Below are 21,962 nucleotides of genomic sequence, written 5' to 3'. Positions count from 1 at the left end.
TTATTATATATTATATATTATATTAATAAGTACAGTTCACGGTGAAGCACCTTGCTGCTAGATTTACAGATGGCATAAAATTAAAGCATATGCTAATTTTTGCTATAAATTTTAATTTTCAAGTATACATTAGTTCATCACATAGGAAAACAGAACAAACTGTTATTCTAGGTTTAACGGTGTTAGAATTTCTACCTTGGAATATAGAAAATTAAATATAGCCCTTTTTAGAATAAAATAAAATATAAAATTGTTCATATGTACCATGAACAATTTTTCTGATTTTTTAAAACAACTCTAGTAATTCAATAAAGACCTTGAGAAAAAAATTGCAAGCTATAGGGGGAAGAAAAGTCCCTCCTTGCAGAAGCATCCTCAGACTGACTTTTCTCTCAAAGTAAGTATGTATAAGGAAAACACTCCTGAGGCTATCATACAATCTAAGGGGTAGGACAATGCTTCAGGCCTCTGGCTTCTAGAAAACTAGGGTTGCACAGCCTGCTCTGAGAACCACGGATACCAAGACTTTTTCTTACATTTTAAGTAATCAAAAAGTGTTCAGTGCTAGTTACAGACTGTCAAGTACTATGTAAACCAAACTATGACCATTCATTCATGCAGTGGTTAGAGTACCAAAGCTTATTTTTTTAGAGCTCCCATTATGGCAGAAGTAAGGGAAGGCAGACAAAACACAACAAAAACAAGTAAGTATATTACTTACTTAGTCTCTTGGGAGGTTGTAAGTATGTAAAATGGGAAAAACAAACCTTCAGCAGGACCAGAGGACTGGGAGGCAAGGAAGGAGCACTGCAATGTTAAAGAAAGTGGGCAATATGGGTCTCACTAAGGTGAGGCAAAGCTTTGGAAGTGCTGATACAGCAAGAACTTTCTCAGCACACAGAGGAAATGGCCAGTGCAGTAGTTGCCCAGAGATTTCCACACAGGAGTCATAGAGACAGGCAGCTTGAATGCAAACAGAAAAGGCCTGGATGCAAATGGAGAGAACAACAGTATAAATATGCAAAGAATGTTTTAAAACCAAGAAACTGACACCTACACATCTTAATACAAACACTGTGACATCTAACATCACCTTTTCCACTTCCAGAAATCTCAGTGAATATCCTTTTAGCACAGCACCAAACTCAAAACAGCTCTAAAAAAGTGTCTGGCTGAATCCTAGATATGCCATGTGTGCAGACTGGGCTAATTTGTTTTGTCTGCTTGATGTCATCCCACTCAAACTACAGACCAGCATTCTCAACTCAGACTCATGTGTAAGAGGACACTCAGTAGATAGATGTTTTGGTGATGGATTTTGGATGAGCATGTAGGGAAAAAAAAAGCATCTGGTCATTTTAACACCGCTTTCACCCTTCTGTAACATTTTCATAACTGTCCTCTTTGGAGTAATCCTGAGGTAACGGCAGGGAACACCTACCTACAAGGAAAGAAATCACGAAATAAGCATATCAGCCGTCTTCCTATTTTTAAAGTCTTACTTTCTACATTGTGCAGTTTAGTTTCATCCACGATCCAAGCTCTGAAGACATATAACATAAAGAAACATGACATTTCTTGAATTAAATAATTCCATGTATTTCATTGGCACAAAGTTGAAAGATCAAAATTGCCCTCCAGTTTCTATGTTGGCAGCATGAACAGGCAAACTCAGAAAGACTACAAGCAAGTTCTTCCCAATTTACATACCCTGTTAGCTTCGCCTCTACCAACACTCTTAGTACTCAGTTACTTACTTTGCAAGATACTATCTACATGGATGACTATAGTATATGCAATTGTTCTCACACATTTTCAGTTGATCCTCTTGTCCCAAAAACATTGTAAATTCTTTCAAGCTATAAAGGTCTCAGCTTAATATTGATTCAAACTTTGTATGTACGACTATTTTAATATCTGCCATGAATTAAGAATTGTGATAAGCACTGGGAAGTTCAAAACAAAGGTTTCTGACTCTCCTAAGAAGCACATAAACTAGCAGGAAAACAAGGCAATCACTGCACTGTGAAGTCTTGTAGGAAAGGCATGCGCAGAGCTTTTTGCAAGGAGAGTTAGCAGAGCATTTATACTCTCTAAAAATATATTTAATCTATTTTCTATTTTATATGTATAAGTGTATTGTCTGTATGTAAGTGCACCCAAGTCGTGTAATACCCATGGAGGTCAGAAGAGGGTGTCAGATCCCTTCAGTTGATCCTCTTGTCCCAAAAACATTGTAAATTCTTTCAAGCTATAAAGGTCTCAGCTTAATATTGATTCAAACTTTGTATGTACGACTATTTTAATATCTGCCATGAATTAAGAATTGTGATAAGCACTGGGAAGTTCAAAACAAAGGTTTCTGACTCTCCTAAGAAGCACATAAACTAGCAGGAAAACAAGGCAATCACTGCACTGTGAAGTCTTGTAGGAAAGGCATGCGCAGAGCTTTTTGCAAGGAGAGTTAGCAGAGCATTTATACTCTCTAAAAATATATTTAATCTATTTTCTATTTTATATGTATAAGTGTATTGTCTGTATGTAAGTGCACCCAAGTCGTGTAATACCCATGGAGGTCAGAAGAGGGTGTCAGATCCTCTGGAACTAGAGTTATGGATGGTTGTTAGCTGCCATGTGGATGTTGGGAACTGAACCCGGGTCCTCTGCAAAAGCAGACAGTACTCTTAACTGCTGGGCCATCCTTCCACCCCCACTTTGTCCATCTACATTAACCATGTCTAGTTGCAACTGGAATATAGAAGCATAAAGTTCATGGAAACAGAACCTACAAGATCACAGAGTGCCAGAAAAGATCCAAATAGGGAAAGAAGGAATGGCATCTGGGCTGCCTTACAGATGAGCATGACTAAATGTGTAAGCCAAGGTGATGAGGATCCCATCCTGATGAAAACTACACAAGAATCTTTACAGCTGTGTTAGCTAGTTTATGAAGTCATCACCCCTCCAAACAGGATAAACTATAAATCCAGACTTGGAAGAGCAAATCTGAGATTTGAGAAGTGAAGTAATTTTAAAACTAAGGAGGGAAATGCACAAATGTTTTGTTTTCTTACTGTAAGTCAATAGGTGTAAGTGTCCTCTCAAAGCACAGAGCACAAAGACTAATTAACATGACTTAAAATTCTAGCCTCAATACAAAACCACATTCATGGAGCTGTATGGTTAATGTAACATTCATTAAAAATACTGAATGGCTACAAGATAGATTCCACCTTTTACATTTCTGCATTTTACTTGCATCTTATAAATTTTTAATTGTTGAATTCTTATACTGTCATCACTTCATCAGCATCGTTTAAGCACCAAAAGAACTAAAGGATACTTTATCAGTGCTTCAAAATTTAATGCAAATACTGGCAGCAATGACTTTCGTGTTAATGTGAACCATGAAGTTCAAGTTTGAAGAAATATTTAAAGCATGTTTTGATCCAGAAAGCACTTTCTTGCTCGCAGAACATATGAGTAAAAAAGAATGTTTGAAGCATGGCCATCATCGAGTGACAACAGTGGAGGAGAGAGCCACTCAACTTCAGGTCTATCTGACTGCATGTGACACGTCTGACAAAGCAGGAGTGCCCTGTTTTTAATTTTTCTAGTTTGGGTCTTCCTTGAACACCTTAGCCCATAAAGAAAAAAAATTAAAACCAGACAGGTTCATTTCCATTCTACATTTCACATGCAATCAAAAAGATTTGAACACACACACACATGTACGCACACACACTGTTGTCCCGCTCCATTCTTTGTCTCTCCCTTGGGAATCATAAGTTGCTGGGGAGGTGAGAAGTAACCACCCCCAGAAAGGAGTCCTCCTAGATTATCATTCAGAGTTTTATTTAGGTACGACATTAAGTAAATTAAGTATACTTCATTAGAAAGAAAATACATTGCCTGAAAGCTTGACTTTCAAATTTCTATAATTATATTATGGCACATATCAAATTTGAGCCTAAATTAAGCACAATATATAAAATTAAGCCTGTCACTTCCATTAGATGAACAACTAATGGATTTATAAATATTCCAGAAAAATCTACAATATTTTGGGAGAGAAAGAGAGAGAGAGAGAGAGGGAGAGAGAGAGAGAAAGAGAGGCTGTGTCTGTCTGTACTGTGTGTGTGTACATGTATGTGTGCCATCTTTGTATTCCCCATATCTAGTACGTGCCTAAGCAAGAGAAAGATCTAAAACGTGCATGCTGTATTTACTTATTCCTCTCTCCATCTCAGGCATTTCTATTTAGAACTTCTTGAAAGATGCCTTATAAATGCCTTTGGCTATGTTTCCTAGAATTTAGTTTTAAAACTACAATAATGTTTGTTTAATAAATCAGTATAATAAAAAATGATGATTGATGAGAGGATAAAAAATTTCCTATGAAACTATTCAATCCTTTATTATCTCTCTAGGGTTCCACATTCAAACCTTTTTATTATGACTAATATTTAATAATTCTTTGGATTTAAAACTATGAGATTACTTGAGCCAGCATGACCCAAAAAAGCATTTTATAAAACATCAACTCTGAAAAACTAGCAATATGTTTTTCCTTTTGGAGAGTGAAAAGGAAAAGTTTCCATAATCAAATCAAATCCTCACATGAGTTTCTTGATATAGACCTTCTCAGAGAGTTTCTTATACTAATGTATATTCTTTAAATATGATACATTACTATTATTTTATGGCCCACTAGAAAGTAAAAAGAATATGGCCAAACCATTATATATTCTTATTACAATGATTTTTAAGCTGTATCCTCATGAAACAGTAAAATGTAAAAATTTGAATATTCAAATTTATGAACTATGATGGTATACACTTTTTCAATTTGAAGATGGATTTACAGGGCAAATAACAGAACTAGCAGTCCTCATATTATAATTGGGGAAACTTGCCAGGCATGGTGGCGCATGCCTTTAGTCCCACTACTCAGGAGGCAGAGGCAGGTGGATATCTATGAGTTCAAGGCCAACATGGTCTACATAGTGAGTTCCAGGCCAGCTGGGACTACAGGGAGACCCTGTCTCAAAAAACCTAATAATAATAATAATAATAATAATAATAATTAGGCAAACTTGTAGACCAAAACTTTCAAGAGCAAATTAATGCCCAAAGAAGCTACTTGACAATCATACACCTAGTTAATAGGAGCCAGAGTCTAGATTGTAGCTTTCTTTCCCCCTTCGGTTGACTAATTTGCTACATTCTCTCTTGAACTCATGCCTGGCTGTACCTTACTATGCCTATCTATTCCTAAGCCATGCTCCCATAGCCCAATTTCACTTCCATCCTCCCATCTCCTAACATACCACTTACCATTAATTACAGCTACACAGTGTTCAGATTACCCTTCAGAGGAATTACACTGTGTGAAATCCTATGCCGAGAAGCCCCTCTGTTATACATGGCAGAAAGAAGCACAGCACGTCTCACTTCTTTCTGCCTCCATAGTGAGACAAATGAGGAAGTGTTTACACAGACTCATAAAACTATCAAGAATATCATTCTTTTCATTCCATAGTTACAAAAACATGAACACAAAGGGAATGTCTTTATCACCAGAATGTATCATCTTTAAGAACAGAAATCACATCACCTACAACATGTCATTATTTTGATACATAAGGTGATCTTACTTATTCACAGCCATTCATTCATTCAACAAATACTTATTGAATTCCTATTATGTTACAGATACAATTCTAGTACTGTAATGGAGTAGAGAATTAGACAAAAAACTCTGCCTTCCTGGAGTTCACTTTGCAGGAACCAAGAACTTTTTGTAATAGGAAAAGACTTGCTGGTCAAGCCATCACCTTTCCCAGACTTATGTTTTCTCCCTGCTCTGTTCCTTTCCTCCAGTTTCTTCATGATAGCAAGGGACTGAGTTTCTACAGAACAAAGTTTTAGACAATTTAAGTTAATGTAACACTTGAGAATCATTCCTAATTGTAAAAAATTTAACAAGAGTATTATAAAATTCTGTTTATGGAGAAAACAATAGAATAAAAGTTATAAAAGAAAAATTCCTGGAGATACAAAGAAAACTGGAAATAAAAACAAATTAGCAATGAATAAGCTTCTAATTTGTTTCTTCATCAATATCAATAATATGGAAACTTGCTGTTAAATTATCTAAAAATCACACAAGAAATAGTAAACTAATGCATTTATCATTCTAAGACAATATGCATTCATCAATAAAATAAAACCTTACAAAATTATAATTGTAGAAACCTAGATGTTCTTGGCTTGCTTCCAATTCAAATAATCTACTGATTTAAATTAACATTCCATTATCTGTAGTCATATGGCTGAATACAGTTAATACAAAAAGCACTGAAATAAATATATCACAAAAGCAAAATAACTGGTATGTTCTTTTTGTAACTTATGTTAAATGATTAATATAGGTGAGAACATAGAAAATGTAAAGAGGGAGAAATTAGGAACTTTAAAACTGAGATGTCAAATTTCAAATAAATATCTGATTTCAAATACAGATACAAAATAATTAAACGTAATTTATTATTGCATTTCAACAAATCTAGTTTTAAAACCTTTAAATTAAAATGCACCAAGCAAAAGCAGTCATGAGGAAATCAACCTCTAAAGAAATGTTTAGTTGAACCTATAAATTAGGAAAGTGATAATATTTCATGAAATTATTAAAATTATGATCAAAATTAGCTAGAATGTGAAGTCCATACATGGTTGTTCATGGCTCATCCTTCATTAAACTTGTTTGTTGAGAATAAGAGGCAGCTCATCTTAGTAAATCCCTCTCTTTGTAGGATTTGTAACACTATCATGAACACGTTTAGATTAATAAACATCTTTTAATCTACGCAGTTCTCCCCAAATTCATGTTGTCTTGAAGTTCTAGTTGCCAAGAGTTGTTGTCAGAGCTAGTAATGTTTTATAACTTTACAGTCATTGTTAATTACCGAACTGATTTGAAAAAATGAGATTTAAGGTTTTGTTTGTGCTTATCTTAACAGTATTGCTGCTGCTATGTATTTTATAATTATTAATTTACCTGCTATTTAACAAAAACTTAATAAAATCCATATTTAATAAGCCATATGCCCACCATCTTATATCTATACAGCTACATCATTCTGTGCCAGATTAGACTTGATGAAATATGCATTATCTAAAAATAATTTTAAAATTCATCTGGTAATTAGAGACGGCATAGAAACTTTTCAAAATTAACTCAAACTTTAGTGCATTAAAACATTTTGCTTTTTGAAAAGATATAGCTATATCAGATTACTCATTAAACAACATTTTAATTTAATTTTTTCTTAGTTTCCTAAAATATTTTCATTCATGCAAAAAATGATCCATGCTTAAAAGTCAAGATGTTTAACTAATAACATTTTCAAGATTCTATAAAAATTCAAAACATGGCAAAACAAATGTAAAATTTTCTTTAATTCTTGGGTGGTCTGCTGAAGAAAATGTAGGTACATGTAAAGCTATAAATTACAGCCAAATAACCTATTTGGTACAAGATAAGTTAATTTATGAGAACTTGTTTTAGTTTATAGAAAGTCTACACATGAAAGACAATTTCAACGAGATGTCCAAGCGAAGGGAACTGGAATCGTATTGAAAATGGAAAACGGTTTTCACTCTACAAATATTGTCTAAACATAATATAAGCAGAAAAAAGTGTGGTTTGTAAATCCATGTGTTCTTAACTGAGTATTCTTTACAGACTTTTAAGTTTTACAATGCACCTATGTGTTTAATGATAGAGTTCCACTCCTATCCCATGCAAGAATGTAAAGCTAGTGCCATCTACTGGGAAAAGTGGACAACATTCAAGCAACTCATTTCAAATTCTGTTGTAAACTCTGTTGCATTTGTCTATTTTTTTTTTTTGTAATGTTTTTCACATCTACTAATTATTAAGGAGAAAATTTTTATGCTTTGAAGAATTATTATTTTCAATCATTATTTTTTTAAATTTTTAATAACTACATGATCATTCATTCCAAAGCAATTGACATTGAGACGTTTTCACATGCATTTCTAATCTCTATATACATGAATATCACACGGTCACAGTCGCCCACCTTCTGAGCTCCTTGGCATCTGAGCCATTTCATTTTAGAATATATTGTTCCTTGCAGATAGCCTCATTGTTTTTGCCACTAACACTGAGATGTTGGCACACACATCTCTAATCTGTATGTTAGTATATTACTAGTATATTACTAGTCATAATCGGTTGCACTTGGATCCTTGGCGCCTGTGTATGTCTATGAAGTCATCGAGTAGATTTCAATGGTAATGTTTATCACCTCTACTAATTAGCATGACGTCAGTTTCCATGCTTCCTCCTCAAATATAATACATTTTTATAAAATTTGTCGGTTATTTTGTGCATGTGTGTATAGCACACAGAACATCCCAAACCATCTTATTCAACTATACACCCACTTCCCAGATGGTAACCTCCCATAGCCTCCCTCCCCCACTAGAGCCCTTATACTCTGATATTTATAATATCCCTGCTACTGTCTGCTGTGTTGTCGGCACCCCAGCCATTCCCCACTACTTGCCCTTCTGGTGAATCTAGTCAGCCTATCTAGTGGTGTTTGCTTTAGGAAGGTCAGCTGTTCCTCATCTAGAAGCAATATTCCTTTAGATAAGATTGGGGTCTGCTGTTCATTTTCCCAGTTCTATGCTGGGATACTATCTGGGAGTCCCCTTGGCCACCCTGGCCAACAACTCAAAAGAAGGGATCTCCTATCTGGCATTGTTGCTTGTTATGTAGCCTTTAGCTATGCATATGGACTCTGTCTATTTTTAAAGTTCTTTCTCCCTTAAAAAATTCTCCTGGTCTATGGGTGTACATAGCATGTGTGGCCATGGGTTAAAACCTGAGAACTACAAAAAATATATTCCTCAAAGAATTTTTAATATAATTGGATAAGATACATAAGATGAATTATTTACTTCTAGATGCAGCTTTGATGTCCATCTGTAGTAATTTTTGTTTAAAATGGAGAAACTAAAGCATAAATACATTAATTTGCTCCACAGATATGACTAAATGAGTCAGAGTTTTTTATTCTCATTGTAAGTTAAGATCTACTTACTCACTTCTTCAGTTAATATACCAACAAACCATTGAAGAGAAAAAGAGAAAAAGAAATTCTAGGCAATAGGCCCAACAGCTCACCTGTGTTATCATTTTTTAATTATTTAACTATAATTACTCTAATTCATACCTAAGATGTTTATTATATTAATACAATGAAATGCAAATACATTGGTTTTTGACAATAAAGTCAAAAGGCACAATAACTATAAACTACTTTAAATCTTCCCATATAAAAGAATCACAAGTAAATTTTTACTCTTTACTATAGTTAAGACCTATTACACATAAACTTTCCAAATATTTGCTAATCACTTAACAGATATTATTAAGTTATAGGGACTGTGCTAATCTGGAAAGTCATAAGTCCCTGATTCATAGGGATCTACTTGTACAGATGGTTATGTGTGTCTTTCAAGTACCATTTGTAGAATATATCTTCAAGAATTCTAATTTATTTATTAGAATATTATGCTGTATCATCTTTATAAACAACCTAATAGCCATGTAAAGGCATTAAACATACCCATGAAGTCAAGTAAAAGTCACAACCATATGTTATGTACATGGTGTTAAAGTGTGATTTGTCACTATAATTAGGACTATTTAGCAAACACCCTTAGCTGGCTAAAAGCTAACATGATATCTACTCTAAGCTATAATAACACTTAGCTTTTTTATTTATTATTTTTATTTTATGTGCATGCGTGTATTGCCTACATGTAGGTAAGTGCACCTGTGTCATGCAACGCCCATCAAGGACAGAAGAGGCTGTCGGATCCCCTGGAACCAGGGTTATGGACAGTTGTTGGCTGCCATGCAGGTGTGGGATTTGAACCCAGGTCTTCTGCAAGACTAACCAGTGTTCTTAACTTCTAAGCCATCCCTCCAGCCCCAACACTTAGCTTTTATCTATCACTAATACTATGTATAAGACTGTGCTTCCTAATCCCACCTCAGATGGTCTTTTTGTCTGATTTAATGACCAGGAATTCTAATGTTCAAGTGGTAAATAATCACACCTTTCCACCACCACCCAGCAGACTTTTCTGTAAGCTTGTAACACTAATTAGTATTGAGTTTCTGACTCCTAATCCAGTGCTCTTTTTACTATTTCAAAAAACTGTTATAGGAAATTAAGAAGAAATTCTGAGTGAGAAAAAATACCTTTTGACAAACATGAGTGAAACATAACTCTGATGTATTAAATAAGCTCAATATTTAAATTATGTTTTATTAAAAAATAAGAAGGGAAACCAAGGCTGAAAAGTGGTCAGTCACCTAAGGTACAGCCATCATGCAGATCAATCCAGTTATAATCCATTTTAAGAGCCTATTCCAATGATGTTTTTATATTTCATATTGAACTAGTCAATATTAATTTACTATTCAATATTCAAGTTAGTAGACAGTTTAAACCATTTTTTTTTGATCTACAGAGATATCTGTTATAATGAATTTTGGCCAAAGAACAAAAACTTAAAGCAAGAAATGAAACTTTCCTTAACAGCCTGTATCATCCATTGGACCTCTTCTCTTCTTCCTTGTACAAAGTAATAAAGACTAGAATTCTTGTTTCAATTATATTTTATATTGGAAAGTTTAAATAGTTCATCTCATTGTTAAAGATAACAGCTTCTTCAATATTTCTATATATTTAAGAGTAAAATCCTATTAGAGAAATAGATAATAAAACTTTGTGCCTGGCACAGTAGTGCACGCCTTTTCCCAGAACTTTGGAGGCAGAGGCCAGTGGACCTCTGTGAGTTCAAGACCAGCCTAGTCTACATAGGGAGGTCTAGGCCAGCTGGAGCTACAGGGAGACCCTGTCTCAAAAAAAGACAAAAAGAAAACCCTTTGTTTACATTCAAGTTCCAAAATATGTAGACTAGAAGACTGAGTTTCATAATACTTTAAACATAAATGGTCCTTAATGGTTAAGGAATTAAGTAGTATTATTCTAACCAACTCATTTGCCAGAGTATAATGAATCTACAAATCCTAGGGATGACAGATAGAGTTTCTCTGGCCTTTTGTCAGTATTAAGCATTAAGAATAAAAGTGTTATATAGTTACAGAACTTGAATTCTTGTACAAGAGAATGCATAATTTTTTTAAAAATTAAAAATAGGTTGAGAAGCTGGTGAGACTGCCCAGTGGGTAAAGCACTTGCCACCAAGCCTGACAACCTTGAGTTCAATCCCCAGGACCCATATGGCAGAAGGAGAGAACCAGCTCCTGTATCATCAATAGAATCTCAAACTGTCCTCTAACCTCCATACATGCACAGTGGTACATGTACACATCCACACATATGAATACAATAATATAAAAACAAACAAAGAATAGGTTGGAATGGTTACTTCTCAAATGGTTGTTCTTATTTGTGGTTCCTACTAAAGTTAAAATAGTTTAAAAATTAAACATTTAAATATTTTTAAAAGTCGACTGTCAGCCAAGTTTGGTGGGGCGTGCCTTTAAATCCCTGCATATGGGATGCAGAGGCAGACATATCTCTGTGAGTTCAAGGCCAGCCTAGTCTACATAATGAGTTCCAGGCCAGCTGGGGCTACAAGGAGACCTTGTCTCAAAACCCGAACCAAACCAAACCAAAATCTATTGTCATGGAAAAGCATCAATCTATATGGCTATAAATACATGGACTTTTACTTTTTTAACATTTTTATTTATTATTTTATGTGTACATGTATTGCCTGCATGTAGGTAAGTGTACCTGTGTCATGCAATACCCATGGAGGACAGAAGAGACTGTCTGATCCCCTGGAACTGGAGCTATGGACAGTTGTTAGCTGCCATGTGCATGCTGGTATTTGAACCGGGGTCTTCTGCAAGAACAGTCAGTGTTCTTAACCGCTGAGCCCCCAAATACATGGATTTTTATACTGAACCTAGAAAAGATATCTATGATGGCGATGGCAGGCATTTTCTTACTTTTTTTTTTTTTAGATGCTAATCTATTTCATTCTAGCAGCATCGCTTTCAGGAAGATCCTATCATTATCTTCATTTTGCAAATAAGGAAGCCAAGACACGTAGCCAGGAAGAGGCAAAGCTAGAGTTCAGCTCAATCAGTCTGATTCTGGAATTTGTATGCGTGGATGGCCTGGAATGGTTTACTCTTTGAAAAGTTATCAGTTTTGTTGAATTTGTTTGTGACTTGTTCTGTTATTGGAAGTTTTAAAAGTTTATTTCAATTCAACAATTTCATTATGAAGCACTTTATTTGCCTATCATAGCTCACTGTTGTTTATGGTTTTTCTGTAAACACTGAACTTTGCAGAGTGCTTTTACCCATTTTTTAAAAAATGGGCAAACATTTTATTTATTATTTTTACTTTATGTGTATGAGTGTGCTGCCTGCATGTTGGTAAATGCACCTGTGTGGTGTAATGCCCACGGAGGTCAGAAGAAGGCATCAGATATCTTGGAACTGGAGTTACAGACAGTTGTTAGCTGCCATGTGGGTGCTGGGAACTGAACCCAGGTCTTCTGCAAGAGCAGTCAGTGTTCTTAATCACTGAGCCATCTCTCCATGCCTTCACCCCCACCGCCCACTGAGGTTTTTACAATGGGAAAAATGGTTATGCATAAGCCGTGTGTACACACTCATTGTCCAGTTGCTGTACATAATATATATAGCAATGAAAAATTACACACAGAACAAGGACTGCAGTGGATGAGTTTTTCCTCATGTTCAGATGCAATTCAACAGATTCACCTTACCAGTTTTACAGCCTGAGTCTCTCCTGCCCACGCAGTCTTTTCAAACCCACTCTAACAGCCACTGTTAAGACTCAGCTCATCATGTTACCACACAGCCTCGAATTCACACAATCTACCATGTGAGGGTAGCGCAGGGTGTGTAGGGCAGGGAGGGTACTGACAGAGTGCCTCCATGCTTTATGCTGCACTGGCCCTTGAGTTGTCTTAAGTAAACACATATAAAATCTACTTTTTACAAATGCCTTACTCCTCGTTTGAAATTAAGCTGCCATCTCAGTTCCTTACATAGTAACATAGGAAAAAACAGCACTGGCCTTCACCCATACTACACCAATTGTCTTCAGAAAACATCCTACAATAGCATATAAAGCACTTTATGACTTGCCTTTGTTACCTCCCTCGCCTCTACTTACCCTTGCTCTCCCAAGCTACATAGTAAATAACTGGATTTTCTGACTGATGTTGCTTTCTCTGGCCCTCACATTTTGCCCGTGCTACTTCATATATAGAAATATCCTCCTTTTTTGGTAACCCAGCTAGCTGCTGCTCGTGGTTTGAGATCCAGCTCAATCACCATCTCTTCTGTGGTCACTTAAATACCAGTAACCTTGCTCCCTTCCAAGATTTCTTTCCCTAAAGAAAAAACTAGGATCATCTGGATTCCTGGTATAACCAAGGCACAAATACTTTCAGTCTAGTCACATTGTTATGAGCTCCTCACACAGTCCTTTCTCCATCTCATCCTTGCTGAAAAGAAATCAACTTCCTTTTGCTTATCATCGTAGCCTCACTGCTTAACACAATACCTGGCACTCAATCACTACTCAGAGAATGTTTAATGAGCTAGAATTAAATCTCAGTCCACTGTACTAGTAGAGATATGTGCAGCAATGAAAATGTAAGTAATGGTGATAATCAGACTCACTGAAAGAAAACATTTGACTACTGTGGGTTTTGTAATAAAATTAAAATATTAAATTTATAGTACAGGCACATAATGAAATTTTGAACTTTTATGTTTCATTGGCTTAAATGCTTAAAATCAAAATACTTTTAAAATCACTATACTTAAAAAAAGTATAGTGGTTATAACTTATAAATCAGTTTGGCACATGCTGTATCAGTTCTGTTTATTATGTTCTTGTTAAACTGAATATCTTTTCTTCTTAACTACAATTACTCTAGAGTTGTTCATTTTCATTTTTCCAAAGGAACAGCCACATGGAATTAAAAGCACTTCATTTTCATTAAGATAGATGTTCTATTCTGTCTGATTTGGGGCACTTTCTTTCTAAGTCTTCCAGGCACTTATGAACATTATGATTTGCAGATGTGCATTAGAGAATAAGAAGATACATGAAATATTAGTGACAATTATATGCTGGGGAAGGAGACTGGACAATGTTTCCAAGGGCTGTAAGGACTATGGTAATGAATGTTATTCAAAGTAGAGTGATGACTCATAACCGATTTCCATCTTCAAATTAGGGTCCAAATAAAAGACAATGAAATTGAGCAAAGCATGGTGATGTACCATTTCCTGCAGCAGAGACACCCCTCAGACCAGTGCCCTCACAACAGACAGTACAAGAAGCAGCAACCTGAGGGGAGTCCACAGGCTCGCAGGGCTACTGGCTGGCTCTTTGTCACCAAATGCAGGAGGTTGAATGCAGACATCACTGGGATATCTTCAGCAACAGAACGAGAGGCAAAGAACAGGGGCAAGAGCTGAGTAGGAGAGAAAAGAAAACAAAAAAAAAACAATAAATTAAAACATCACAAGTGTTAAACACATTAATGAACAATTGACGGTTATGGTTTATCTGGAGGAATGCATGCACAGTGCTAACAAATTTCAAATACCTATATTTTTCAGGCAGTGGATTTACTTTCACTGCTATCATTTCATTCTTACAGTTCATCTAGGAGGCAGGTTTTATTCCCAATACATATGTGAGAAAAAACCTGGGCTCAAAGATCAAAGCAATTGCCCAGTAGAAGGTTGAGCAAACTGTCCTGTCGGACTGCGAAGCCATTCTTCCCCTGCATGCTGCCTGTCCCCAGCAATCATATGCACACCTCCCTCCTGCAGAACAGTGAAAGATTAAGAGACTTATTTTTTTTAAGTTTTGTTGTTCCGAGCATCAAAAAACTTAAGGATGACTAAGAGACTCCACTGTAGAAACTGTTACATTTGAATGAAGCATAGGAAACATGAGTTTCCATTCAATCTTATGATTTATACTTTCTAAATAAAATTCTGTAACTAGTACTCATGACCTAGCATTGAAAGGGGTAAAAGCGTTTTTCTGAAGTTTTGGAAATGAATCATGTGAAAGAATATCAGAACTGTATGAATGTTAAACTTTAGATGAAAGTTCAGGCCTTAGGATTTTCATAAATGTTTTGCACACAATTGCAATTGGTAAAGATTACTTCAAACGAAAATGGAAATTACTCCATTATCAATTTCTTGTGTTTTATTTTATATTACCATGTTAAGTAACTTTAACTGCCAAATGTCGAAAAAATGAATATAAAGTTAATGTCTTACTCGTTTCCTGACCACCACCTCCATCCCCAAAATAAGTCTTTTCCTGCACCCTTCTGACCTCCTTGAAGAGCAAACACATAATAAACAGTAATATATTTTACCAAATAACTCTGGAGTATATCTGATGGAAATCTGCTTGTATTAACATGCCTGAACTCTGTGACTTTTCCAAACTAAACTCACTACAAAACTAAAACATTTTTGTGTTACTAACTGGAGACAAAGGGGAGGAAGAGGAAAGGTAAGCATCACAATGCACAGCCTGAGAGAACCACTAAACATAAATAAACATGTCATTTTCACGAGTGACTGCAGGGCAGGGGAAAGAGCATGCCTTTGGAGCAGACTACTGACTAATAAAAGATCAAAGGTCTATACCTCACAACATTATAAATAAAAAACGTGTTTTTTTCTCGATACTCTTCCTCGTGAGGAATAAAGTGTGTGCGGTAAATGTAATGACTTAGCAAAGCTGCGGCCCACATTGTGCTCCCGCAGCTGACCATAAAACATCTTCCTATTCTATTTCATCAATTGCTGTACCAGGCAGCCTGGGCGCCTATGGATCACTGTGGCCATCTGGCTTGTGTCAAAGCCAGCGCACAGGAAGAAAGGCGGTGACGTCACTCTGCAGGTCAGGCAAAGAACAAAGATGCTTTCTGCAATTAAAAGCTGAGGGCCGCAAATACCAGGGGCTACCCAGCATGATATGACTGGATGATTTAATATTCCCACCACACTGCCTTTTTGTCTACCCAGATAGTCAGAGCTCCATCTAGTGGCAAATTGGTTTTGCCCAGTTTGGGGTGGGTTGTTTTGTTGTGCTGCTTTTTAAAGCTGACCCTGAAAATACTACATTAGCACCAACACAGTGGAGCAACTAAAGGGATTGCTTTCCGAGTTATCTAACTTTTTCATACTGAGTAATGAAAAGAATGCAACCTGCCACATTGTGTTCCATTTTCAAATCTCAGGAACAATGCATTTATAGATTGGAAGTTGGCAGGACCCTAACTACATTAATGCTCACAAGAATGGTAGAAAAGGCATTGTAAGTTAGCAGCACACATGTAAAGTGTACACCACCCTGAAAATATGCAGTTATCGAGTGAAAGACTGTTCTAAAGAATGTGTGTGTGTGTGTGTGTGTGTGTGTGTGTGTGTGTGTGTGTAAGCTCTGTTTAGATCAAACCCACAGTGTTCTACTCCGCAAAACAAGAGAGCCCTAGTGGTTCTAGTAAATGAAGTCAGGAGCAATTTTTCTCTAGAACAGAAAGAACAATATTTTGTGCTCAAATGTTGGAGAGGGGGAGAGGGACGGGTGTTTTGGTGTTGCTTGACCGGTTTGATTTGTTTGGGAACTTCATTTTTGAGACAGCGCTCAGGCTGGCCTCAAACTCGTGATCTTCCACCATGAGCCTCCCAAGTGCTAGGATTACAGCTGTGTACTAACATACACAGCTCTATGCTGAAATGTTTAAACAAAATTATTTTTATCTATTTTTCCACCTGTTATATTTGCAGTAAATAAAGCAAAACACTGAGAAACAGATGTAAAATACATAATAATTTTCATGAAAGATGCAATATCAATATAGTTGTGTGTTAGCTATGGAGCCAGACTGCCTGGATTGGCATCCTGTGCCCAAAGCTACTTGTATGACCTTGGAAAAGTCACATTCTTCCCAGTATCTTACTTTCCTCGACTCTAAAATAATCATTAAATAAATTAATTGGCTTAAAAAAAAACACCTCTAAGACTTCCTGGCACACAGGCGTGCAGGAAAAGTTAGCTGCTAATATTATTTAAACATATCAGGTATTTGCTATATTTAAAATCGTATCAGTCAGAAAATGTTAATAATCCATCTATTCTCAACCCTATTTTGAGAGAGCAAACCATTTTCCAAAGACTCCTATGTAGGCCAGAGAACTTGCCACCCTTTCTTCTCCAATGTCATCCTAAAGTAAACAGCAGGATAAAGACGTCCTAGAGGCAGCACTAGCTGAGTGTCGGTGTGCTCCCAGACCCTTCTCAGCACTTCACTTCTATTGGCCATTTTCCTTCTCACAACACTATGAGGCACATGCTAACATTTCCCCCTTTCAGATAGAGCCTCAGACTTAGGGAAGGTAAATAATTTTGCCTCTTGTCCTACAGTTGGAAAGGACCTAGACTCTAAGTGTTTGGGAAATGGGTCTATTTGCAGTTGGACCAGGCCATGCAGCTCTACCACCAGTGCTCTTGCCGCTGACAAGATGAGTAATGGAAAGCCTCTAGTTGTGCCACCTGTTCTCCACACTCCTCCTTCCCTGCTGGACAGGATGGATGACAGTAAACAAGGAAGAAAGAAACATCATTCACAGTCACTTGAAAATCTCCTTTGACAAGGAGAGAAACAAACAAAAGATTAAAGGGCTAAAGTCCCAAAAGTCCAAGACATCCTCAGATTTTTGCAATTGATCTTTCTTTTTTTTTTTTTTTTTTTTTTTGGTCTCCCTGTAGCCCCAGCTGGCTTGAACTCACAGAGTCCACCTGCCTCTGCCTCCCGGGATCAAAGGCATGTGGCACCACACCTGGAATTGCAATTCATCTTTCTATTCCACCAAACATAGAGTTAAATTCTCTTTTACATTTAAAAATTTTTTCTTTCAACTTCTTGGACATACTTTTAGGATGTATCTTTAGGATCCATCAAACTGGCTACTCTTTAACCCACTGAAACTTAAATATGTTGATAATCTGATACCTTTGAAGATCAAACCAACACATCACTTCTCACTCCAAAGTCTAGCTTTCAATTTGGCAGCTTTCTTCCTGTTATTGTCCTTGCACAGATGGACCCAATAAAGACGGTAGCCAGAAACAACCCTCATGAAAGAGAAGCAGAGGAGGCACACGTACCTGAAAGGTGGCCATCTATAGGGAAAGAACCATGGAACACAGGCATTGCATAGGAGCCACTGAAAGTCCGTAATTCTGTGTTTCTCCCCAGCTCCCTCAGTTTTATATTGCCTTTGGCTCAGATCATTATGTAGACACACATAACAGTCGGACATAATCCACCTTATTTGTTTGAAAGCCAGACAAGCTACCTCACCTATCTTTCTTATCTCCCAAGGTATCTGATACCTAAGTTTGAACAGTGGGTACTAAAATTCTGGTTGAACAGGTGCACCACACTGTGTGTTGAGAGTAGTATTAAATTACATAATCTTTTTTTTTTTTTTGGAAATTTTGCAAAATTACTAGTTTACTTTTTAACTTGAAAGCTTGAGCACATTTACAGAAAAATGACATTTTAGTGAAAAATAACTATATTAGCTAAAACATTTATATATATATTATATACATGGAAGTTTTACATTTTTCAAATTTGTTTATCTGCTTTAACAAAGCACAACTGGATTCTCATTGTATCTCTGCAATAAATATATTGAAATATACTTTGTTAAAAATCTGTGTGGTTTTTAAAATTTTACTTATTTTTATTTTATGTGTATGATGTTTTGAATGCATGTATGTAAGCACATCATCTGCATGCTTGGTGCTCACAGAAGCCAGTCTTTCAGTAGTTAAGGACAGGTGTAAGCTGTCATGTGGGTGCCAGAAACTGAACATGGGTCCTCCGCAAGAGCAGCCAGTACTGTTAACTGCTGAACCATCTCTCCAGCCCTGACGTACAGAATTTAAGAAAATCTATGGACACAAGATAAACAGTGGAAAGGGTGGAGTATTCTATTAATCTCTTTGGATAATCACAGCTATTGCCACTTCATTATCATGCCAAAGATCAACGGTGATAGTCTGAAACAGTATCAGCAAGCTTCTCATACTACCTGTTTTTCTATCAAAACAAGTAGTCCACACCTTGAGCACTGCTGGTCTGGTTCATTGCTTGACACAGAGCAAGAACAGGAAAGGTTTAATAATGTTTGTTGAATGCATAGAAAATAAAGGGAGGGACACAGTAATAATCTATTTCATTAATTACACAATATTTAGGATGAAAGAAACAGCTAAAGAATTTCATCAGTGGTCTTTAAATGCCACACCACTTTTATAGGCCATTAATGTATCTCTTATTCTATCTAGCCACTGGACAAGTCTGTCTTGCACTTTAAAAAAGAATTATTTTACCTTATTTGGGGCTGGAGAGATGGCTCAGTGGTTAAGAACACAGAATGTGAATATTGCTCTTACAGAGGACCTGAGTTCAGTTCCCAGCATCTACAGAAGATAGCTCACAACTCCCAAGTCCTGCAGGATCCAACATCTCTGGCTTCTGAGGGCACCTGCAACTCACATGCACATACCTAAACTCAGACATGCACACGTACACATAATTAATTTTTTTTAAAAAAAAAAAAAGCTGAAGAGATAGCTCAGCAATTAAGAGCACCGACTGCTCTTGCAGAGGACCTGGGTTCGGTTCCCAGCACCCACATGGCAGCTAAACAACATCCATAACTCCAGTTCCAGGGCATTCAACACCCTCGTCTGGCTTCTGCAGGCATTGCACACACGTGCATTTACATACACGTAAGCAAAACACTCATAACACATAAAATAAAAATTTAATAAATTTTAAGCTGGGCGTGGTAGTGTTTCCCTTTCCCCACATCCTCTCCAACATTTGGTATCATTTGTTTTCTTGATCTTAGCCAGTCTGACTGGGGTAAGGTGAAATCTTAAAGTGGTTTTAATTTGCATTTCCCTAATTATTAGTGATGTTGAACATCTTTTAAGATGGTTCATAGCCATCTTTACTTCTTCTTTTGAGAGATCTCTGTTCAGCTCCTTATCCCATCTTTTAATGGGGTTGCTTCTTGTCTTGGTTCTCTGTTTTTTGAGTTCGTTATAAATTCTGGTTATTAAACCTCTGTTGGATGTGTTGCTGGTGAAGATTTTCTCCCATTCTGTGGATTTTCTGTTTGCTTCCTTGGTTGTCTCCTTTGATGTACAGAAGCTTTTTAGTTTAATGAGGTCCCATTTGTTAATTCTTGCCCTTGTTTCCTGATCAATTGATGTCCGGTTTAGAAAATCCTTTCCTACGCCTAGATCTTATAGGTTTCTCCCAATGTTTTCTTCTAATAGTTTCAGAGTTTCAGGTTTTACACTGAGATCTTTGAGCCATTTGGAATTGACTTTTGTGCAGGGTGAAAGACAGGGTTTTAGTTTCATTCTTCTAGCAGTGGAGATCCAGTTTTGCCAGCATCATTTGCTGAATATGCTGGCCCCTTTGTCAAATATCAGGTGGCAGAAATTGCATTTGCTCATATTTGGGTCTTCAATTTTGTTCCACTGGTCTATGGGTCTATTTTTGTGCCAGTACCATGTTGTTTTTATGACTATAGCTCTGTAATACATCTTGAAATCTGGTATAGCAATTCCCCTGGCATTTCTCTTAGTGCTCAGGGTTGGTTTGGCTATCTGAGGTCTTTTGTGCTTCCATATGAATCTTAGGATAGATTTTTTCCAATTCCGTGAAAAATGTCATGGGGATTTTGATTGGCATTGCATTGAATCTATATATGACTCTTGGTAGGATGGTCATTTTCAAAATATTAATTCTTCCAATCCATGAGCATGGGAGGTCCTTCCATCTTCTGATGGCGTCCTCAATTTCTTTCTTTAAAGATTTAAAATTTTCATTGTAGAGCTCTTTAATGTCTTTGGTAAAGTTTAATCCAAGATATTTTTTTTTGCAGCTATTGTGAAGGGGAGTGTTTCCATGTGCTCTTTCTCTGATTGCTTGTTATTGGTATATAGAAAGGCTATAGCCTTTTGTAGGTTAATTTTGTAACCTGCCACTTTACTGAACGTGTTAATAATTTCTAGGAGTTTTCAGGTGGAATTTTTGGTGTCCCTTAGATATATCATATCATCTGCAAAAAGGGATAATTTGATCTCTTCTTTTCCAATTATTACTCCTTTAATTTCCTGCTCTTGTCTTATTGCTCTTGCAAGTGTTTCAAGTACTATGTTAAAGAGAAGTGGGGATAGTGGACAGTCTTGTCTGGTTCCTGATTTCAATGGGAATGCTTCCAGTTTTTCTCCATTTAGAATGATGTTGGCTGTGGGTTTGTTATATATGGCCTTAATTATGTTGAGGTATGTTCCCTCGAGTCCAATTCCCTCTAGGACTTTGAATATGAATACATGTTGAATTTTGTCAAAGGCTTTCTCTGCATCTATTGAGATGACCATGTGGTTCTTGTCTTTGAGTCCATTTATATGATTTATGATGTTTATTGACTTACGTATAATGAACCATCCTTGCATCTCTGGGATAAAGCCAACTTGATCACGATGGACGATTTTTGATGTGTGTCTGTACGCGGTTTGCAAGTATCTTGTTCAGAATTTTTGCATCTATGTTCATTCAGGATCTGGGTCTATAGTTTTCTTTTTTGGTTGTATCTTTACCTGGCTTTGGTATGAGAGTGATACTGGTTTCATAGAAGGAATTTTGGAGTTCTCCCTCCATTTCTATCTTTTTGAATAATTTGAGCAGTATTGGTT

General features: G+C 36.5%; 1 protein-coding gene across 2 annotated transcripts in view; it reads right to left on the bottom strand.

The window, feature by feature from the left end:
- Msrb3 (methionine sulfoxide reductase B3) overlaps window positions 1-21,962 on the bottom strand; it is a 159,875-nt gene that overhangs the window by 113,898 nt on the left and 24,015 nt on the right. For both annotated transcript variants that reach the window (XM_029561532.1, XM_008829076.3), the window contains one exon: window positions 14,484-14,610. In XM_029561532.1, coding sequence (XP_029417392.1) covers window positions 14,484-14,610 — 127 coding nt within the window. The remainder of the gene's footprint in view (window positions 1-14,483; window positions 14,611-21,962) is intronic.

Source organism: Nannospalax galili, unplaced genomic scaffold (assembly GCF_000622305.1).
Source record: "Nannospalax galili isolate Female #2095 unplaced genomic scaffold, S.galili_v1.0 scaffold110, whole genome shotgun sequence".
In the NCBI taxonomy this organism is placed as follows: Eukaryota; Metazoa; Chordata; class Mammalia; order Rodentia; family Spalacidae; genus Nannospalax; species Nannospalax galili.
The sequence above is the reverse complement of the archived record's forward strand: the minus strand, read 5'-3'. Positions and strand labels throughout refer to the sequence as shown.